The sequence below is a fragment of the Ceratotherium simum genome, chromosome 29 (genome assembly GCF_057802395.1).
Source record: "Ceratotherium simum simum isolate JZ-2026a chromosome 29, ASM5780239v1, whole genome shotgun sequence".
Taxonomy (NCBI): domain Eukaryota; kingdom Metazoa; phylum Chordata; class Mammalia; order Perissodactyla; family Rhinocerotidae; genus Ceratotherium; species Ceratotherium simum.
In genome coordinates, this window is record NC_141928.1 from 5,988,664 (window position 1) to 6,007,224 (window position 18,561).

The 18,561-nt window shown below is 56.2% G+C and overlaps 1 protein-coding gene across 1 annotated transcript; it reads left to right on the plus strand.

The window, feature by feature from the left end:
- The first annotated feature begins 201 nt into the window (after positions 1–201).
- FAM78A (family with sequence similarity 78 member A) lies at positions 202–16,845 on the plus strand. The gene is made up of 3 exons (XM_004423590.3): positions 202–524; positions 13,650–14,746; positions 14,847–16,845. The coding sequence occupies exons 1-2, from the start codon at positions 202–204 to the stop codon at positions 14,176–14,178; spliced, it is 852 nt and encodes a 283-aa protein (XP_004423647.1). The 3' UTR covers positions 14,179–14,746; positions 14,847–16,845.
- The last annotated feature ends 1,716 nt before the right edge of the window (positions 16,846–18,561 follow it).

Consider the following 18,561-nt stretch of genomic DNA (forward strand, 5'->3'; position numbering starts at 1 on the left):
TTTTGTCCACTGCTAGCAGAGGAAGAGACAACCCAGGGCTCTTGAAATGCAGCAAAATCCTTATTTATAAACAGGCCCGAGGTCGTGATATGCAAACCCCCCTCTACTCAGTGAATTTTCTATCCTATGGATATCAGCCTTGAGCTTTGAGATTGCAGAGCGGTCCTGTCTGCACTGGGTCCTGCAGCCTCCATCCTTTCAATGCCCAGTTTTCTCTGGGACTGCTGGCCTTCCCTGGAGATCAGAGCGGTCCTGTGTGCCATGGGCTGTATTCAGAGCATCGGGGGCAAAGCCAGAGTCTTCCGGGAAGGTATCACGGTGATTGATGTGAAAGCCTCCATCGACCCCATCCCCACCAGCATTGACGAGTCCTCCAGCGTGGTGCTCCGCTACCGGACACCCCACTTCCGCGCCTCGGCTCAGGTGGTCATGCCGCCCATCCCCAAGAGGGAGACCTGGATAGTGGGCTGGATTCAGGCGTGCAGCCACATGGAGTTCTACAACCAGTACGGCGAGCAGGGCATGTGAGTACTGCTGAGGAGCAAGCTGTGGGGGCTGCTGGCGTGGGGAGCTTGGAGGCCAGGGGGTAGGGGTTCTGGGGTGGGGGGGTTAGAGGGGGCTTGCCAGGGCCAGAGGGAAGCTTTATGCGTGTATGGAAGTGGCCCCTGAGTCCTCTGTGGCCAGGTGGCCTCCTAGAGGGTTTGCCTGTTGAATCGGATTGGGGTCATGGCCCCAGGTCCTTCCCTCCCGCTGTCCCTGGCCCTTGGGGTTCCTGTGTCCTTCCCTGCAAGATGCTGAGAAAGCAGAGGAACGTTCCACCAGGTGCCTCTTTGGCAAAGCAAGCATGCTGTCCTGGGTCACCAGAGCGCCTGGCTCAGCACCCCCGGCCCGGGCCTCCGTGAGCACACATGGCGGATACTCAGGGAAGGGGAACGGAGCCCTCAGAAGCTCTGGAGTAATTCCTACAGTGCTTTGTGTCGGCCTGAACGTGTCTCTCCTTGGGGGAATGCTTTGCTGTTCTGAAAGGTGTTTTGTTTGGGAGCTCGGCTAGTTTTAGAAACCGGGTTTGCTTCTTGGTGTAGAGTTTTCTCTCTCTGGGGCAGAAGACCCCTCTATGTAGACAGCGAGTGTCAGTGTCCAGGAGGCTCTGGTGGTGCCCTAACAGCGGAGAGGAGCCCCCTGGCTTCTTCTCTCCAGCCTCGTCTCCAGAATGTTCCCAGGATAATGTAGATCTCAGTGGGGGACACAGGGGTCTTCTTTTCTGGCATGTTCCCTGATCCCAGAGCTGGTCATCCCAGGTATGGAAAGCAGTGGTAGACAGAAGGGAGAGTGACGTAACTTGAAGGGCCACCCTGAGACAGGGCAGTAAAAATAACTGTGTCTGAGCACGAGACCCTTCTGAGAGCTAAGCATGCCCTGAGGGCAGCCCCCCACGTGGCTCCCATGCCTGGCCGCGGACAGTCTCCTGTAGCCCATATCTCAGTGTCCACGCTGTGCGGCGTCACTTCCCGGGTCTGCAAGTGAGGAACAGGGAGGAGAATCTCCCCAGGAGGAGGTGGAGCTGTTCACTACTTGAAGAACCTCCTGGGCCACCTGATCTTGGAGGGGTGGTGGGGGTGGAGGGTGGCAGGACACCGAGTCTTGTGGCCTCTCCACCGAATGACTCTGAAGTTAGAAGGGAAACAGGAGGATCATGATAAAACTTACACCGAGGGTGGAACCCCGATGGCCCCAGAGAGGTGCACGTGGGGCCTGTCTGGACACTGGTTGGCTCCCCTCTGTCAACTCAAGCCCTTTAATTCTCAAAAGCGGCTATTAATCCAGGCCGGGGGCTGACTTTCTATTCCAAGAAGGGAAACATGATTCTCAGTTATTTGGTGTGGACCTTTCCTAGGAAGCCTTAAGCCCAAAACCTTCTTGGGCTTTGCACGGCATCCGGGACAACTGGCAAGACACATAGGTTTCCCTAGGGCTTTTAGGCTAAGCCTGTTTTCTTCCCTAGACGGGTAGGGAAGCAGAGGAACTTGGAAAGATAGGGGCGCCGGGAGGAGGGAAGTTGGGGAGAATGAAAGGGGCTGAGTTCTGATGAGATGGACGTGATTTGCAGGTGGGAGGGAACGGGCCTGGCTCGGAGCCTCAGCTTGCCCATCTGTGCACAGGGCTTTGCAGAGTCTTCAAGGCCTTGTGCTCCATTCGGTGGCTCTGAGAACGTTCAGCCACTGTTGCTGGAGGCAGGCCTGAGTCAGGAGACCTGAGCTGACCTTTGTCTCTCTGTGTCAGTCCTTGGTTCCTGGTTTGAGGAACCCAGTATGCACCTAGACTGCAGTCAAGCAGACCTGGGCGGGAGTCCAGGACTGCCACTTTCCAGGGTTTCACCTTAGCCACTCTGACCCTCCGTTTCCTCATCTGCAAGTTGGGGCCAGTCATAGTCCTTGCCCCATGGCTTAGTGCAAGATTTACGGGAGACGACATTTGCCAAGCAGTCGGCACTATGCGAAGTTCATGGTAAACGCTTAATGCAGGTGGCTCTCATCTTTAACGTTGTTTCTGTGATTATTATCCTCAGACGAGGAGTGAGTGAACGTATCTGTGATGAGTTGAGAATTGTGGCTGAAACTACAGAATTCGGACAGATGTAAATTACTCCTTGTATTGAATTTTCTCCCCAGCCCAGGTCTTCCTCTTTTACACAGGGCTCACTCTTTGACTTTTAAGAATTTAAAAATGGTGTAAGCTATGAATGATTTGAGTTTTCAAGTGGTAGGAGGCTGTTCTCCTTGCTCTCCAGTTGCCTCCGTTTGTTCCTTCCCCCCTCGGGGCACCTCTTTCAGTGCGGGGCCCTCTGTGTCCCTCACATCTCATTCTCCTGCATCTACTGGGTCCCTAATCCCAGCTGGGATGGGGCCTGCCCCAGAGAAAGGGCAGAGCGAGGCTCCCTGGGGGGCATCATGGAGTATTCATGAACGGGCTCAGGCCCTGGGGTCTGAATGCCCAACCAGTGCTGGCTCTGGGGCTTGGCCAGTCACCCCTCGGAGGTTTGCTTTTGTCATCTGTCAGTGGGGATGAGGACAGAACTCCCCATAGGCTGCCTTGAGGATGACAGGTGTAGGTGATGACTCTGTGGCTTGATGACTCTGTGGCTGAAGTGCCGAGTTGGAAGCTGCCTGTCTTATTATTAATCAACAAAATCGTATTAAGAAACTGACTTACAGAAGAGCAGGGTTCCTCCACTCTGTGGGGAGGGCACTGTATTCAGCCGGTGCCCTCTGGAAACCAGAAGGGCTCCTATAGAGAAATCCTGGACGGCTGCTCCTTCTTGAATGTAAATAGAAGCATCTAGATGTGATGGAAAAGACCCTTCCCATCTTCCCCACTCTAAACTACTCTTTTTCATGTTTTTAAGCCCCATGACATGAAAGAAAGTGAAGAGTGAGCTGGTGGGACTGACTCGAGCTGCCCAGAACTGTCTCCTGGCCTTGCCCAGACAGGGAGGGGGCTGTCCTGCGCGTGGTAGGATGTTGAGCAGCATCCCTGGTCTCCATCACCCAATGCCAGTGGCCGCCACCCTGTTGTGACAACCAAAATGTTGCCCCAGGCCCCTGCCTGCGAGGGGTGCAAAGTCACCCCTGATTGAGAACCACTGGACTGGACGCAGACAATTTGAATCGTTGAAATAAAACCCACATGCTGGGCTTTAGTGGCCTGGGGAGAGGGACAGCCAGGTGACAAGGGTTAGGTTAGGGCTTCCGTTCTTTCCAAATGGGCTTGGATTAAAAATATTAATTCCAAATCCTTAACTGAAACCCATAATACCACCCCCCAACATTACCCCAGCTTGAAATTAATCTCTAATCCAGAACTTTTTAGAACGACGTTCTGGGTTTGAAAGAGTTAAAGTGGAACAGTAATACGCCGCCTCAGTAACACCCGCCTCTTACAGACGAGAGCTAGAAAATGGGGTCTCTCCCTGCTAGCTTGAGAGGATTCTATATGGTTTTGGGCCCAACCCACATCGCCTTAAAAGCCACCCCCCCTCCAAACTGTCGGAGACACCTGCCTCCTCAGCCCCATCCCCCGCAATCCCTCAGCCGCCACCTGTCAGCTGGCACAGTCTTCTAAGTGACAAGTCACAATTTCTCGTCCGTGTGGGAGATGCTTCACGTTATCCCTGGTTTGCCCTTCTCTGGAGCCCCCAGGGGACCTGGCCCATGGCCAAGGCCAAGGCCCGTGTCTGGCTCAGGGTTCTGCCGAAGGGCAGACCTGGGGGTCAGGAGAGGAGAGCAGCTTGGGAGAGAGGGTCTCTCTGGGTGGACTGTGCCATGTCCCTGCACCCCGTCCAGCAGGGTGTGGGTCCCAGCTCCTCCGTACCCTGCTGCTGCGACCTTGGTCCAGTCCAATCTCTTAGCCTTTCTGGGCCTCACTGTTCCCATCTCTGAAATGGGAGCACAGTTCTCCCCCCCAGGGTTGTTGTGGGGATTAAATGAGATAATGCGTGATGAGAACTTAGCACAGTGCCTCGTGCCTCCTAAGCCATCCATATGGGGTAGCTGTCCGTGTTGTAACTACCACCAGTGCATTAGTAATCACGCACTGCCCGGCAGGGGCTCAGCATAAAGACTGCTGTGTTACGGGTGTCTCTTCTCCTGGGTTGGGTTTCACGTACCCACCTACAGCACGAGAGCCTTGGGCCATGAGAGGGTCTTTCCAGCCAGAACAAGCAGTGACATCTGCTATCTCAGGATTATGTGGCTGGAGGGAAAGGGCCAGGCAGGGGTGGAGGAAGCCGCGGCCTCTGGCTGGGGGATGCTGGAGCTCTGATGATGCCGCATAGCTGCCCCGGCTCCCCGTCCACCCCCCACTCCCCGTCTCCCAGGGACCTCATGAGGTCCTCATTTTATGAGGAGGAGATGTCCGCAGAGACCTGAAGCCGCTTGCCCGAGGAGGCCTGCTCTGCTTCAGCGGGTCTGGGGAAGGGCAGGGAGGAATGGCCCTGGGGACCACGTGGCCTCTTCCTGAGCCGAGGGCCCTACCCAGAACAATTGAGGACGATGCTTCCTGTCTGCGACCGGAAGACGTCCTCCCCCATCTGCCGGGCCCTGGCGGAGGCGAGGGCGGCGTGGGTGGGAGAGGGAAGTCCTTATTTCCAGGCCTTGGGGTGGGAGGAAGTTGGGGGCGACTGCCCGGCCCAAAAAGAACTCCCCCTGGACCGGGCCCGGCCAAGCGATCACCCCAACCCTCACCTTCCGAGCGCCGGAAACCAAAGCTGGCTGCTCCCAGAGACGTGCGAGGTGGCACCGGACAGCCGGAGTGATCCGGGAAATAACAAATTCAGGAGGGAGATACTTTTTTTTGCTGATTTGATCTGTGTAAAAATGAAAAAGATCAGTAATGCCCAGTATTGGGGAGGGGGAAGTGGACAGCCCCTCATGCTGTTTGTGGAGGTACGGTTTCAGCAGCTTCTGGAAGGCAAGTTTAGCTGTATCTATTACAATTTCAAAAAAACATGCCTTCACCTCCACTATTCTGCTCGTAGAGTCCGTCTTAGAGACTTGAGTGCCCACCCGGGGCCTGGCACACAGTAGGCACACGAGAGGGAATCTGCTGAGCAAGTGAACTGCCAGACACATGACTGGAAGCAGCAGGACGTGAGGGTATGAACGTGTGAGGACAGGAACTCCGCACTGCTCGTAACTGCAAAGAGCCGTGAACGACTCAAGTGTCCATCCGGCGGGGGGACATCACGGTCAACAGTGCAGAACGTGGCGGGGCCACTACACACGATGTGGCCGAGTCAGAGGTGCTCCCACGTGGCAAAGCGATCATAGATGTTGCTTTAAAAAAAAGATGTAAAACTTGTAGGGTAGGAACCCATTTTTGTTGAAAATACTGAAAATGGGAAGATATAGTGTGTGTATGTGCAGAGAGAAAGGTCTGGAAGGATGTTTACCAAAGTGTAATGTGGTGAGTAACCTCAGCGAGGGAGGGGGAGGCACGGAAGAGACGGCTTTCGTTTCTTACTTTATACACTTCTCTATGCCTTGTTTTTTTTAAACAAAAGGCATAGCTTTTATAAGTAAAAACTAAAATTAGAAGGCACCGTTGGTCCTTTCCCCCTCGTGTTAGGCTCCGGGACTGTGGGCTGGGTGAAGAGGAGTGAGGTGGGAGGAATGGGGGGCCGGCCCTGGGAGATGTGGGCTTTGTTGTTTGGGGGAACCCCAGGAGCAGGTGGGCGGGAGGGGACACCTCCAGCCTCTCTCTTGGGAGAGCGGGCAACTGGTGACCCGTCCGGAAGGAAGGGGCCAGCCCGGTAGGTGGCCACACAGGGCAGGAGTCAGGAAACCCGGGTCCTAGTCTGGTTTGGGAGGTGGCTTTTGGGCTTCAGTTTCCATAAAATTGCAAAATTTTACAGAATTTGAACTTTTTGCAAATTGTACAAAACTGTAGAATTGGGGACCAGGTGGGATAATTCCTGAGTGCCTGCCTGGCCCGCGTGGGGGCATTGGAACCAGCGCTGGGCAGAGGAACCTCGGGCCCAGGCAGCCCTCTTGCCCTGGGGTCTTAAATCCTTCTCTGTAAAGGCTTTTCTTAGAGGGCCCAAGGGTGCCACTTGTGGGACATGAAATAATATTTAGGTGAATTCTTTTCGTCTTAGGTATAATTTTAATTTAAAGCAACATATTTATTTTACAGTCTATTAGAAAAAAATTTGTATACCTAGTATAGCCAACTTGTTATTTCAAAGGTGTTTGTTAGGAAAAACTAAACTTAGTAGAGGTTTTAAAAACGTGATTAATTTTATGGAAAAAATTTAAATGAACAATAATACAGGAGATATGTAGATAGGACCAAAATGAAGAAAGAGACGCGAAGCTGAGGAATTCTGCTCCGAGACCAGGGGGGCAGGGGCAGTCGGCTCTGGGGTCCAGAGCTCAAAGTGCAGCCAGGGCGCCCCGGACTCTGACACTCCCCCGAGAGGCGGCCCCCAGGGCGAGGGGCCATCCATGCTTCCATGCCAGGGACAGAGCCAGGCCCAGGCTCACCACCCCTGCCTGGCACAGACCAGGCTCTTCCTGCAGCGGCCAGGAAAGGTGTAGTCCCGTGGTCGTGGCTCCAAGGTCACAGAGCGGGCAGGTCCCACCCCTCCCCTCCCGGGCACTTCTGGGCCTCTGGACATCCCTGGTTTCCTTCACCCTCCACCGAGAGGCCTTCATGCTGGGGCAGCTCCTATCTGGTGGCTGGGCCTGGAGCCACAGGGTGACCCTCCCCAGCCCCCATGGGTGCCCCTCAGGGCAGCCTCAACCCCTTCTCCGGCCTCCAGGGGAGGCCTTTCTGTAACCCATCAGAGTCACACTCTTAGTCAGTCGTGCTGCTCAGAGCCTGTGTGCGTGTGTGTGTGTGTGTGCGCGTGCATGTGCGTGTATATGTGTGTGTGTTGGGTGAGGGTCTGTTGGGGGCCGGTGGGTAAGAGCCTATGTGTGTGTGTATACACATGTGTATGCATGTGTGTGTGTGTGTGTGTGTTGGGTGAGGGTCTGTTGGGGGCCGGTGGGTAAGAGCCTGTGTGTGTGTGCATGTGTGTATACACATGTGTATGCGTGTGTGTATGCATGTGTGTGTGTGTGTGTGTTGGGTGAGGGTCTCTTGGAGGCCAGTGGGTAAGAGCCTGTGTGTGTGTGTATACACATGTGTATGCGTGTATGGGTGTGTGCGTGTGTTGGGTGAGGGTCTCTTGGAGGCCGGTGGGTAAGAGCCTGTGTGTGTGTATGTGTGTGTATATACGTGTGTATGCGTGTGTGTGCACGTGTGTGTGTGTGTGTTGGGTGAGGGTCTCTTGGAGGCTGGTGGGTAAGAGCCTGTGTGTGTGTATATACGTGTTTATGCGTGTGTGTGCGTGTGTGTGTGTGTGTGCTGGGTGAGGGTCTGTTGGGGACCAGCAGGTACGAGCTTGCTCAGGCCGTGGGTCCTGGCTCAGTGGCTTCCTGGTTGTGTGACTTGGGCCAGGCCTCTAACGTCTCCCAGTCTCTATAAAACGCACCCCTCGGTCCTGGCCGCAGGTAGCTCCCGAGATCCCTGGGCCGACATCCATACGTACGTAGGGTGCCTGGCATGTCTAAAGTGCTCAGGGAACATGACCGCTGTCACCAGCATTGCTGTGGGGACGACCCAAGCTGGGAGTGGCTATTTCAGCTGCAGCTGCTTCGGGTGAGAAAGTGCGTGAGCAGAGGCAGCTGTGGGCGCCCCCGTCTCATTCCTGAGACCCTGTTGTGAGGCTCAGGCCCTGCAGGGGAGACCAGGCAGGCTGCCCAGCCGCTTATCCAGGCCACCGCCATTTATGTGTCCGATTCTAGGCCGAGCACCTGGGTAAATCCTGGAAGTCTGTTCCCTGCCCTCTCCAGACCCTCAGCAAATGATCACATGATGATTTAATCACCCCTGTGCATGTGCCAGGAGGTAGCGGGACAAGGACCGAATGGCATCAAATATGGGGGGCACCTGGCCTCGTGTGAAGTCAGGGTGGGCTTCCCGGGGGGACTCCAGAGCCGAGCCTTGAGTACTACTGACTAGGGCAGGAGGAGGAGGGGGGCGCCGCTGCTGGCAGAAGGCCCTGAGACAGAGGGGCACGGCCTGTGAGAGGAGCTGAGAATGGCTGATGGGCCTGGAGTCTGGGGAGGGTGTGTGCATGTGTGTGTGTGCACGTGTGCGTGTGTGCAGGCGGGGTCCTGGGTTTCAACTGCATCCGGCTTTAAGGGCCCAGGGGAGTCATGGCAGGTTTAACAGGGTTGGAGGGAGGAACAGCGTGATCAGATTTGTGTTTTTTAAAATATCACTCAGGCTTCTGGGAGGAGAACATTGCAGGAGGCAGGAGCGGAGGCTGGGAGACCTGGTAGAGGTGAGGGCCCTGGCCAGGGGGAAGGCAAAGAAGAGGGGACAGTCTCGAGGTGAGAGGGAGAGTCAGGGATGGTGCTGGGTACCCGGAGGGTGCAGGGCCCTCTGCCATCACTGCTGACCCGGGCAGCAGCTCTGTCCTTCTCTGTCATGGCTTCATGGCCAGCGTCAATGGCAGGTGCTCTGCAAACGTCAATAGCAGGTGCTCTGCAAACGCTTGTTGAGTGGATGATGGATGGGGGCTGCAGTAAGAACAGGAGCACTGAGGGAAGCTGGGGAGTCCATTTCAGACCTAGGAGGATGAGGGCAGGAGGGGGACAGGTGGCTTCTTGAGCGTGTGGACTGTGCAGTCACACTGGGCCCTGCTCTCAGAAGGGCTCCTCATGTGGTTCAATGCTCTGCTGTCGCCATGTTGAAATTCTTAACTTTTGAACAAGAGGCCTCAGGTTTTCACTTTGCACTGGGTCCCACAAATTCTGTAGCTGTTCTTGCCCTGAAGACCAGTGGAAACCAGGGAGTAGGTAAGGGCGAGGACACGAGGGAGACCAATGCCTTCTGCTGGCCTGTGCCCTTGAGGACGGACACAGCACACCCTGGGGTCTGGAGACAAGGTCACTGGGGCAGGTGGCATCAGGTCTGTGAACTTGGGGCAGGAACAGGCGTGTTTGCACTTAATCACAGAATCCCACACTCCACACAGATCTGGTGCCGAGCACTTGTGTGCAGGCACAGTGCTGGGGGCCTTGCTGACACCTTTTGGTGGCATCTGCACATCAGAGCCTGTGTTGTCCCACCGTGCAAACAAGGAGAAGGCTCAGTCCCAGCTCCCCCCCTTGACCCCAGAGCAAAGAACTGAGGGTCTGCCTTGGAGCCCCAGGGCACTCTGGAACAAATGGGAAATCTCGGAGGAGGCAGTAACCGTGGGGAATCCGTTCCTTGCAGAGCATGACCATCTGAAACTGTAAATGGGGTCAGAAAGGCTTCAGGTCAAATCAGGGCTGGCAAATCCATTAGTGTTAGCGACTCACCTCTGACTGCTGACACCTCCCTCCAATGGTGTCTGGAAGTTTCCACATGTTGCTATTTCCTGTCTACCAGGTATTATATACAGGTGGGCCCCGAACGATGGTTGGACTTAACGATTTTTTGATTTTGTGATGGTGCAAAAGCCATACGCACTCAGTAGAAACCGTACTTGGAATTTTGAATGGAGCTCTTTCCCTGGGCTAGCGAGAGGCGGTCCAGTCCTCTCTCATGACGCTGGGCAGTGAGCTGCAGCTCCGGTCAGCCCCACGATCACGAGGGTGAACAAGGATACGCGTACACCCATTCTGTACCCACACAGCCATTCTGTTCCTCACCTGCAGTACAGTACTCAATACATTACACGAGACAGCCAACACTGTGTTATGAAACAGGCTCTGTGGAGATGACTTTGCCCAACTGTAGGCTTGCGTAAGTGTCCTGAGCACGTTTAAGGTAGGCGAGGCTAACTGTGATGTTCTGTAAGGGAGGTCTATTGAATGCATTTTTGACTTAACGTTATTTTCAGCTTACGATGGGTTTCTCGGGACGTAACCCCATCGTAAGTGGAGGAAGAGCTGTATCGACACATTTAATCATCACAAAAGCCTTGCAAGGTGGGTAGGATTAGCCACAGGTAACTGAGGAGAAAATGGAGGCTCGGAGATTTGTGACTTAGTTGGAGCTAGTGGCCTCCAGAAGCTGTGCCCTCAGCCACTCTTCCTCCCATCTCCTCTCCGGGGAGGCTGGGACCACGGGGACCAGAGCCAGCCCATGCTGGCCTGTGATGGTTTGAAAACAGACGCCCTTGGCCCTGGTTCTGAGTAATACCCCACATGAGACACGGCTGTCTGCCAGCTCATGAGGACTGTCACCTGTCTGTGACTGAGTCAGGGCTCGGGCGTTTGGAGGCTGGGAGAGGAAAGGAAACGAAGCTGAGGGTCAGAGGCTGAGAGAGAGGCCATTCTGGTGCCAAGCCCCACTCCCCACACAAGCCAGCTCTTAGGAAGTGAGAGGGAGCCGAGGAACAGCAAAGTTCCTCTTGCAAGCTTGCTTTCTGCCTTTTAAAAAAAAACTTTTGCAAGCAAGTGTAACCACCATGAGAGGACAGAGTGGGTGCCTTCTGAAACAGGTGGCTGGGCGCGGGAGTGGCCAAGGCCCAGGCTTCCAAGAAATTCAGGACAGGGACCCTGACCCCCTTCTCCGGTCCATGGCACCCCCTGCGCAGGGAACTGACCCAGTGGGCTCAGACTGTTACCACCCCGCCCACTGCTGCCGTGGCCAGGTGGGTCTGGAAGAGCCCTAAGGTCTAGGGACTGCTGGGGACTTCAGAAATGGCAGGTCGTTGGATCTGCTGCCCTGGTTCCCTCAGAGTCAGAGGAGCTCAGGGCCCCGGGCAGGAGACAGCCTATTAGGCAGGTGTTGCCCTAATTTGTGACCTTTTCAATGAAATAAACAGAAAACAGAAATGAAATAAACAGAAAAATTAGCAAAATCATCTTCCTAATCATTCCTCCTGTAGTGGCCCCAATTTTGCTGACTGCTAACATTAAATGATGCATTTTGGTAGAGGAATGCATTTTTGTATTGTGAGAAGATATACACTAAATTTACCATTTCAACCATTTTTAAGCTCAGTGGCATTAAGTCCATTCACATTGTTGTGCATCTGTCTCCAGAACTTTTTCATCTTCCCCATCTGAAACTCTGCCCCCGTTGAACACCCATTCCCCATCCCCCTCCCCCAGCCCCTGGACCCCACCATCCTACTTTCTGTCTCTATGAACTTGACGACTCTAAGGACCTCCTGTAAGTGGAATCATCCAGTATTTATCCTTTTGTGACTGGTGTATTTTACTTAGCATAGTGTTCTCAAGGTTCATCCATGTTGTAGCATGTGTCAGAATTTCCTTCCCTTTTAAGGCTGAGTAATATTCCATTGTGTGGATAGACCACATTTCGTTTATCCATTCGCCTGTCGATGGACACGTGGGTTGTTTCCGCCTTTTGGCTGTTGTGAATAAGGCTGCTGTGAACAGCATTGCACTTTGTAGAGCAGTATATCCTGGGGAGCCCCGCTGGTATACACCTGCAGGTGTGCAGAATTCTGGGTGCAAAGTGTCCTGAGCTTCGGTGTTCAGGTGTTCAGGTGGACAAAACACTGGAAGAAGTCAGGCCGCCTGGGGCCCCGGCCCCAGGGCTTAGCCGAGTCACCTTGGGAAAAGCACCCCCCCACCAGCTTCACTTGCTTTATCTGTCCAGGGGGGTGGACATGATTATTGATGAGTCTCTAAGGGCTCCCCAGATGCTGCTGTGCTCCCAGCCACATGGGACACTGTGTTCTCAGAGCAACCTGGGGCGGGCTGGTGTCCTCTTCTGTCTGAGAGTTATTATTCTTACAGCAACAACAGTGACGGCAGTGGAGCTGGCAGCTACGTTACTGGCATCTGCTTTGTGCCCTGCCGTGGGCTGCCACATTCCTGCCTGCGTCCTCCTGTGACCCCCAGAGGGGTGTGTATGATGAGTCTGGGGTCCAGGGAGGGCTGGGACCTTGTCCAGGGTCTCATGCCAGTGAGGGGGCAGCTGAGACTTGTAGCACGGCCTGTGGCATCCCCGAGTCTGAGCTCAGGACAGCCCAGCCGCGTGCTCCCGCTCCCGGGGGGCTGAGCCCGCTGGGCCTCCAGCAGGTGAAAGCGAAGCGCAGGTTCTCGGGACAGCCCTGCAGCAAAGCCCGGAGGCCTCGCACAGCTGGACCTGAGGCTGGGGCTAAGTGCCGGGTTTTGAAATAGGGCTGGTTAGGTTTCTCGGTTCCACTGCTCCAAAGACGGGTCAACCAGGCGGGAGCAATTCCGGCTGCCCCATGCTTCCTCTTCTAGGTGGGCATGAGCAGAAAGAATGAGGAGGGTGGGCAGAGGGGAGGAAAGGGCATCTCGGCCCCTGGAAGCCTCTGTTGGTGCTGGGCCAGGTGGAGGGCCAGGGAGTCCAGACCCCCGTGTGGTGGAGGAGACGTGGAGGCGAGGGACCAGACCCTGAGCAGAGGGCTCTGGCTCCTATGCCCCTCGCCCCCGTGCTGGGAGGCAGAGGCAGAAGCACTGCCTTTCATGGGCAAGGACACTGAAGCTCAGAGAGGGCAGGCATTTGCCCCAGGCCACATGCTGGTCAACGGAGGGGCTGGGAATCATTCCCAGATGTGCTGACCCCATGGCCACTGGGCTCTGAAGCCTCCTGTCAGCCCCTAAAGCTAGAGAAAGAAACTCATTGCTACCTGGAGGGTGCATGTGGGCCAGAGAGGCTGGGCCGACCTGCATTCCCATCCAGGCCCACCCTGATGAGCTGTGAGGCCTGGGAGAGTCCCCCCACCTCAGCCCCAAGGTCAGAGGGCTGCATGTGGCTGTCCTGCCAGCCGCTGGGACACGCGGTGGGGGGCACAGCGCATGTCAGGGCTCCCCATTACTGCTAACCACCGCCTGGCCCCTCCATGTGACACATCCTCTCATGGGCACCCAGCTGGGGTCCAGCCCTGTCTACCATGGTTTCAGGAGGAGACTGGTTTGAGATGCTGCGAGAACAGGATGTGGCTTTTGAGGGGGACTATGTCTGGGGGAGCCCCGGTTCACCCAACATGATATTGGACGTCTGTTTTCTGTCTCACCCGCCCGGGAGGTAAGCCCCAGGGACAAAGGGGATGCAGAGAAGCCTGAGTGGTGGCTGACTGAGTAAACTGGCCTTCCTGTCCTCAGGTCCAGCTGGGAGCTCCCGGACCTTCTGGAGGGCAAGATCGAGGCCATCAGTGACTCGGACGGGGTGAACTACCCCTGGTACGGCAACACCACGGAGACGTGCACCATCGTGGGCCCCACCAAGAGAGACTCCAAGTTCATCATCAGCATGAATGACAACTTTTACCCCAGCGTCACGTGGGCCGTGCCGGTCAGCGAGAGCAACGTGGCCAGACTGACCAACATCTACCGGGACCAGAGCTTCACCACGTGGCTGGTGGCCACCAACACCTCGACCAATGACATGATCATCCTGCAGACGCTGCACTGGCGCATGCAGCTCAGCATCGAGGTGAACCCCAACCGGCCCCTGGGCCAGCGCGCCCGGCTGCGCGAGCCCATCGCCCAGGACCAGCCCAAAATCCTGAGCAAGAACGAGCCCATCCCGCCCAGCGCCCTGGTCAAGCCCAACGCCAACGACGCTCAGGTCCTCATGTGGCGGCCCAAGCACGGGCAGCCGCTGGTGGTCATCCCGCCGAAGCACCGGTAACAGCCGGGCCGCCCCGCTAGGTTAGACTCAAATAATAATTCTGCTCACACAAAACCCGCACGGACTCGGTCATTCAGCAAAATACAACCATTCTACCTTCTCCGGCGGGCGGATCTCACTGTGCGAACCCCCCGGATGGCCTCCCTGCCCTGCGGAACCTGCTGCTTTGTGGGGAGGGGGAGACCCAGCCGGGACAGACCGACCCCGCGTGCGTCCTTCACTGTCACCTTGGGTCTCCTGTTCTCTCCTTTTCTCACAATTTCAGCCATTCTCTTGCAACAGACTCCCTGAAACAACTGCTTTTTCAGTTCTTTTTTTTTTTCAACGCCTCCCCAGGAGGTTCAGGGGCGGGAGGAGGAGGAGCTGATTACAGGCTGGTCGGCGCCGTTGCTGGCTTGTGACAGTGGCCGGCTCTCCCATGGCAGCTCCCCCTTGCCCTCTGTCGTGCGGCCTTATGTAGACTTGCTTTGCCAAACTTTTGCCTTAAGCTGAATTTAAAGGGAAAAAACCACAGCAGACAAAGAAAGCAAGATCTCTTTTCTACTGGACTTTTCATCTTCTACTAGAGGTGAGGGAGGAGGTGGGGTTGGGTGAGAGGGAGATGCACCAGAGGGGCAGGGGAACGGATGTAGACCTAAAACCAGCTGCTTACACCTTTGTTTCAGCAGAAACGAAACCATGGACTCTGCCTAGAGAGCCCCTTCTCTTGGCCCCAGGCAGAATCCCCCCCACCCCGACCCTGTACCTGGAGAGAAGGGCTGTGAGCTCTGCCCGGCTGCTCCTCTCCTCTCGGCAGCCTTAACTTGCCTTGGGTGGGCCCAGGAGGAGATACGGAGGGTGCTGTGAGTTGTAGGTTGAGCCCAGGGAAATTTCTCCGTCTCAGTCCTCAGCACCGGTCGATGCACAGGTGGGTCTGCCGTCACATCTCTGTGTGGCTTTTCCTTTTCCGTCCACGCTGGGCCCAAACGTCTGGAGGGCTGGCCACTTTGACCCAGTTTTAGTTCAAAGGTAAGAAAGGCATGCACTTCCCTCCTGGCTCCTTCTCAGGGACGCCCCTTCCAGGTGCTCTGGGGAGGCTGCAGATGGGCTCTGAGCACCACAGGGCTGGAGGTGGGGGGGCAAGGGAGGGGGCCCCCCAAGGACAGGTGTTCTTGGATCTGGGAAGGGAGGTGAGGCAGTCAGCAGACCTCCCCCTGCTGCTTATCCTCAAGGAAGTAAGCCAGGGCCCAGGGCTGGGGGATTAAGTGGGCCCGTGGATGACAGGCATTGGAGCCACTCTGGAGGCTGGCCTGGACAGCACGGCTGGTCCTTGAGGGCCACCCTCCCTCGTGTCCTGGGCCCTCTGGAGCTCTAGACTTGGTCCTGAGTGACGCCAAGCTTTCTTAGCACTGTCTGTCCTGAAGTCTGCTCACAGGAGCTTTGGGGACCACCCCCTGAAGCCCCCTTCCTCCAAGCTTGCCAAAGCCACAGCTCCATCACCCAGCCCCGCATTCAAAGTAACAATAATCAAGCACAGAAAACTGTCAGGAAAGAAAAATAATCCATTTCTGCTGCAGATGAGCCACTGATCGGAGTCCCAGTGACGACGTGGGAGGGCACGGGTCCCCTAATCCTTGCTCTGGTCCTTTATCCACGTGATACTGTATTTATTCAGGGGTGCTTAACGTCCAGTGCAGCTCCCGAGCCCGGCTCCTGACGGGTGGCGAGCAGCCGTCCTGGAACAACTGGACTGGAAGCAGCTTTGTGTCGCCGGCCGCCGGCGTGGTGCTTCGGGAACCCCGCTGCCAGGCCCAGGAAGCCCCTGGGAATTGCCGGTTCCCTGTGGTGTGTGCAGAGGCCCTGCCACCCAGGGAGGCCGGAGCCTCAAGTGAGGGGAACGGTGGGTCCCTGCTCCACCTCTGGGGGCCGGTGGGAGGGAACGGGGCGGCAGCATCCGGCTGCTGTGGCCGGGACCTGGCCTCCTATGGAGCGGCCCTTCTTTACACTCAGGTCTTTCTTGCACTAAAAGGAGAAAGGGCTCTGGACGAGGTGTCAGGAAGCAGGAGTTCCGGTTTCCGGCTGGGTCATCGCTAAGGGGTTCTTACTGGGGTAGGGGTTGGGAACGGGAAAGAACAGGAAGGGGTGATCCTGAGCTGTTTTGGGGCAGAGTCCCCCAAACCCACACTTCCTGAGTGTGAGCAAGCCCTCTGGCAGGGGTGCAGTGCTGTGCCACCTGGAGGGGAGCAATGCTGCTCTGGCTGCCTCTGCCTGGCCTACTGCATGCCTGGGCCCCCAGCTCCCCGTGCTCCCCAGCTCCCCCCACCCCGTGCCCCTTTCTCTCTGCCCCTCCCAGCCTTTCTGAAGACAGAGCTGGGAAGACCCTGCAGAGGCTGCAGGCCCGGCCAAGGATGCTTGGCTTAGCTTGAGTCTGGTCCCTTGGCCTCCTCCCTCCTGTCAGGAGCACAGACCCCAGGCATGTCACCTGGGACCCCGATCCCTCCGGTGTCCCCCTCACCCGGCGTGACACACTCCTCCAGCAATAAGGACCTTCGTGGTCGTGGAGAGTACTGTGAAAACAAACCAATGCACTTACCAGGAGGCACAAGACTCAAAGAAAATGTAAAATGAACCTTTTTTTAAAAAAAAAAACAAACGAATATTCACAAAGAGAAATAAAATGTAATTTTAAAGTAGGCCTGGCTAGGATCTGGATGTTTCTGAAGTGGCGGTTCATCTTGGGGTTGAGAGCTCTGTATTTGTGGCTGCAGGATTGAACGTATTTGAGGGGGTGGGTATACGGCTGGAGCCTGGGTGTTCTGGGGCGAAGGGCCCCAGGAAGAACCCGGGAGGAGGCTGGCCACTTGGACGATGCATCTTCTGCTGTCTACAGCCCTGGACCTTAGTCCCCACCCAAAGGGCTCCTGCTTGGTGCCCTGTGTGGAGGACGAGCTAGGCCTTGGGGGCAGCTTGGCTTTCTGGCAAACAGTGGAAACCCATATGACAAAGAGGGGGGTTGTGTTTAGATCGAGCCCTTACCCATGGACCTGGAAACCTGTCTTCACATGGAGACACAGTTGCCAGGACTATTGTCAATCTAGAACATGGCCCCGTGCCCTGCCCGTGGTCAGTGCTGAGGAAAGGGGGCTGCAGTGGTCAGAGCACTGAGAGTAAATACTTTCTTCTAATCAGAGCTTTGTCACGAGAGGAGGTGGGGGAGCCCCGAGGTCCTGCAGTGCTTGTGGGCTCTGAAGGCGGACCCTGGTTCAAGGCCATTTGCGTGAGTTTGTGCAGGACACTGAGCCCCTCTGAGCCCCCCTTACTTTGTATGGAAATTGGGGGTGCTCTGAGTAGCCGCCTCCTGGCTGATGCAGTGGGGACACACTGTTCTACCCGGTTTGTGAGTGTTAACTCAGTGAATCCTCACAGCACCCCAGGTGTTATCATGAGCCCCATTTCACAGATGAGGACACTGAGGGAAAGTAGAGGTCAAGAAGCCACCTGAGGCCACACATCTGGGAAGAGGCGGAGCTAGGATTCGAACGCCAGCACCAGAGCCCAAACCCTTGGTACGCACGCTCTCGCCCTCAGCGAGCCACTGTGGAACATACATTCGGTGCTCAATAAGTGTCAGTTCTTGTTACTAGGAAGGCCCCACGCCTCTGGCTCACTCCATCCTGGGTTCCTGGGGCAGGAAATGCCTTTCTCCCCCCACAGGAAGTTTTTGTGCGGTCAGTTCTCCTGCTGCCCACAGTGAGCCCGGCTCATTCCCCCAGAGGAGGGGCCGCCCGGTCAGCTGCAGGCCACAGGCTCGTCCCCCGGCATGGGCAGAGGCCCCTCGGCATTGTCACAGGGGACAGGGGGCCACCATTCACAGTGGACCTCAGGGATTCGGTTTCTTCTCTGGGTTTACCACGTTGCAGCAACCCAATGGCATCCTGCATCCTGTGTCCTGGGCTGAGAGACGGAGACAGGAAATTGCACAACAGGCCCCGCTGGCCGCCCTCTGCCCAGGCGGCTTACCGGGGGTGCAGTTGTGGTCTGGCTTTCAGTTGTGGAGTCAGCTCCTGAGCTCTGCCCGTGAGAGACCACAGGGAGCGTGTGTGTGTGTGTGTGTGTGTGTGTGTGTGTGTGTGTGTGAACAGAGAACAGGGGTGCAGGCCTAGCCACGGCGGGAGAAAGCTGAACTGGATCCTATCAGGATAAAGCCTCAGTCGCTCAGGCATTCGCATCTTCAAGCTGACATGCACTGAGCAAGGGCGCTCAGACGGTGGCCTGCATTTGGGGGTCACAGCTGGGAGGGGAATGTGCAGGTAGGGTGGTTACGAGGAAAGTGGATTCCGAGTGGCCTTTAGTCACACAGTGGAAGCCCTCCAGCCTCTCAAAGGATACCAGGTTAAATTTAGA

What these genes read in the sequence shown, in the direction of transcription:
- FAM78A (XM_004423590.3), top strand. Translation starts at nt 202, where the DNA reads ATGCCCAGTTTTCTCTGGGACTGCTGGCCTTCCCTGGAGATCAGAGCG. An exon ending in CAGTACGGCGAGCAGGGCAT is followed by an intron (nt 525 to 13,649) that starts GTGAGTACTGCT and finishes TCCTGTCCTCAG; the next exon opens with GTCCAGCTGGGAGCTCCCGG.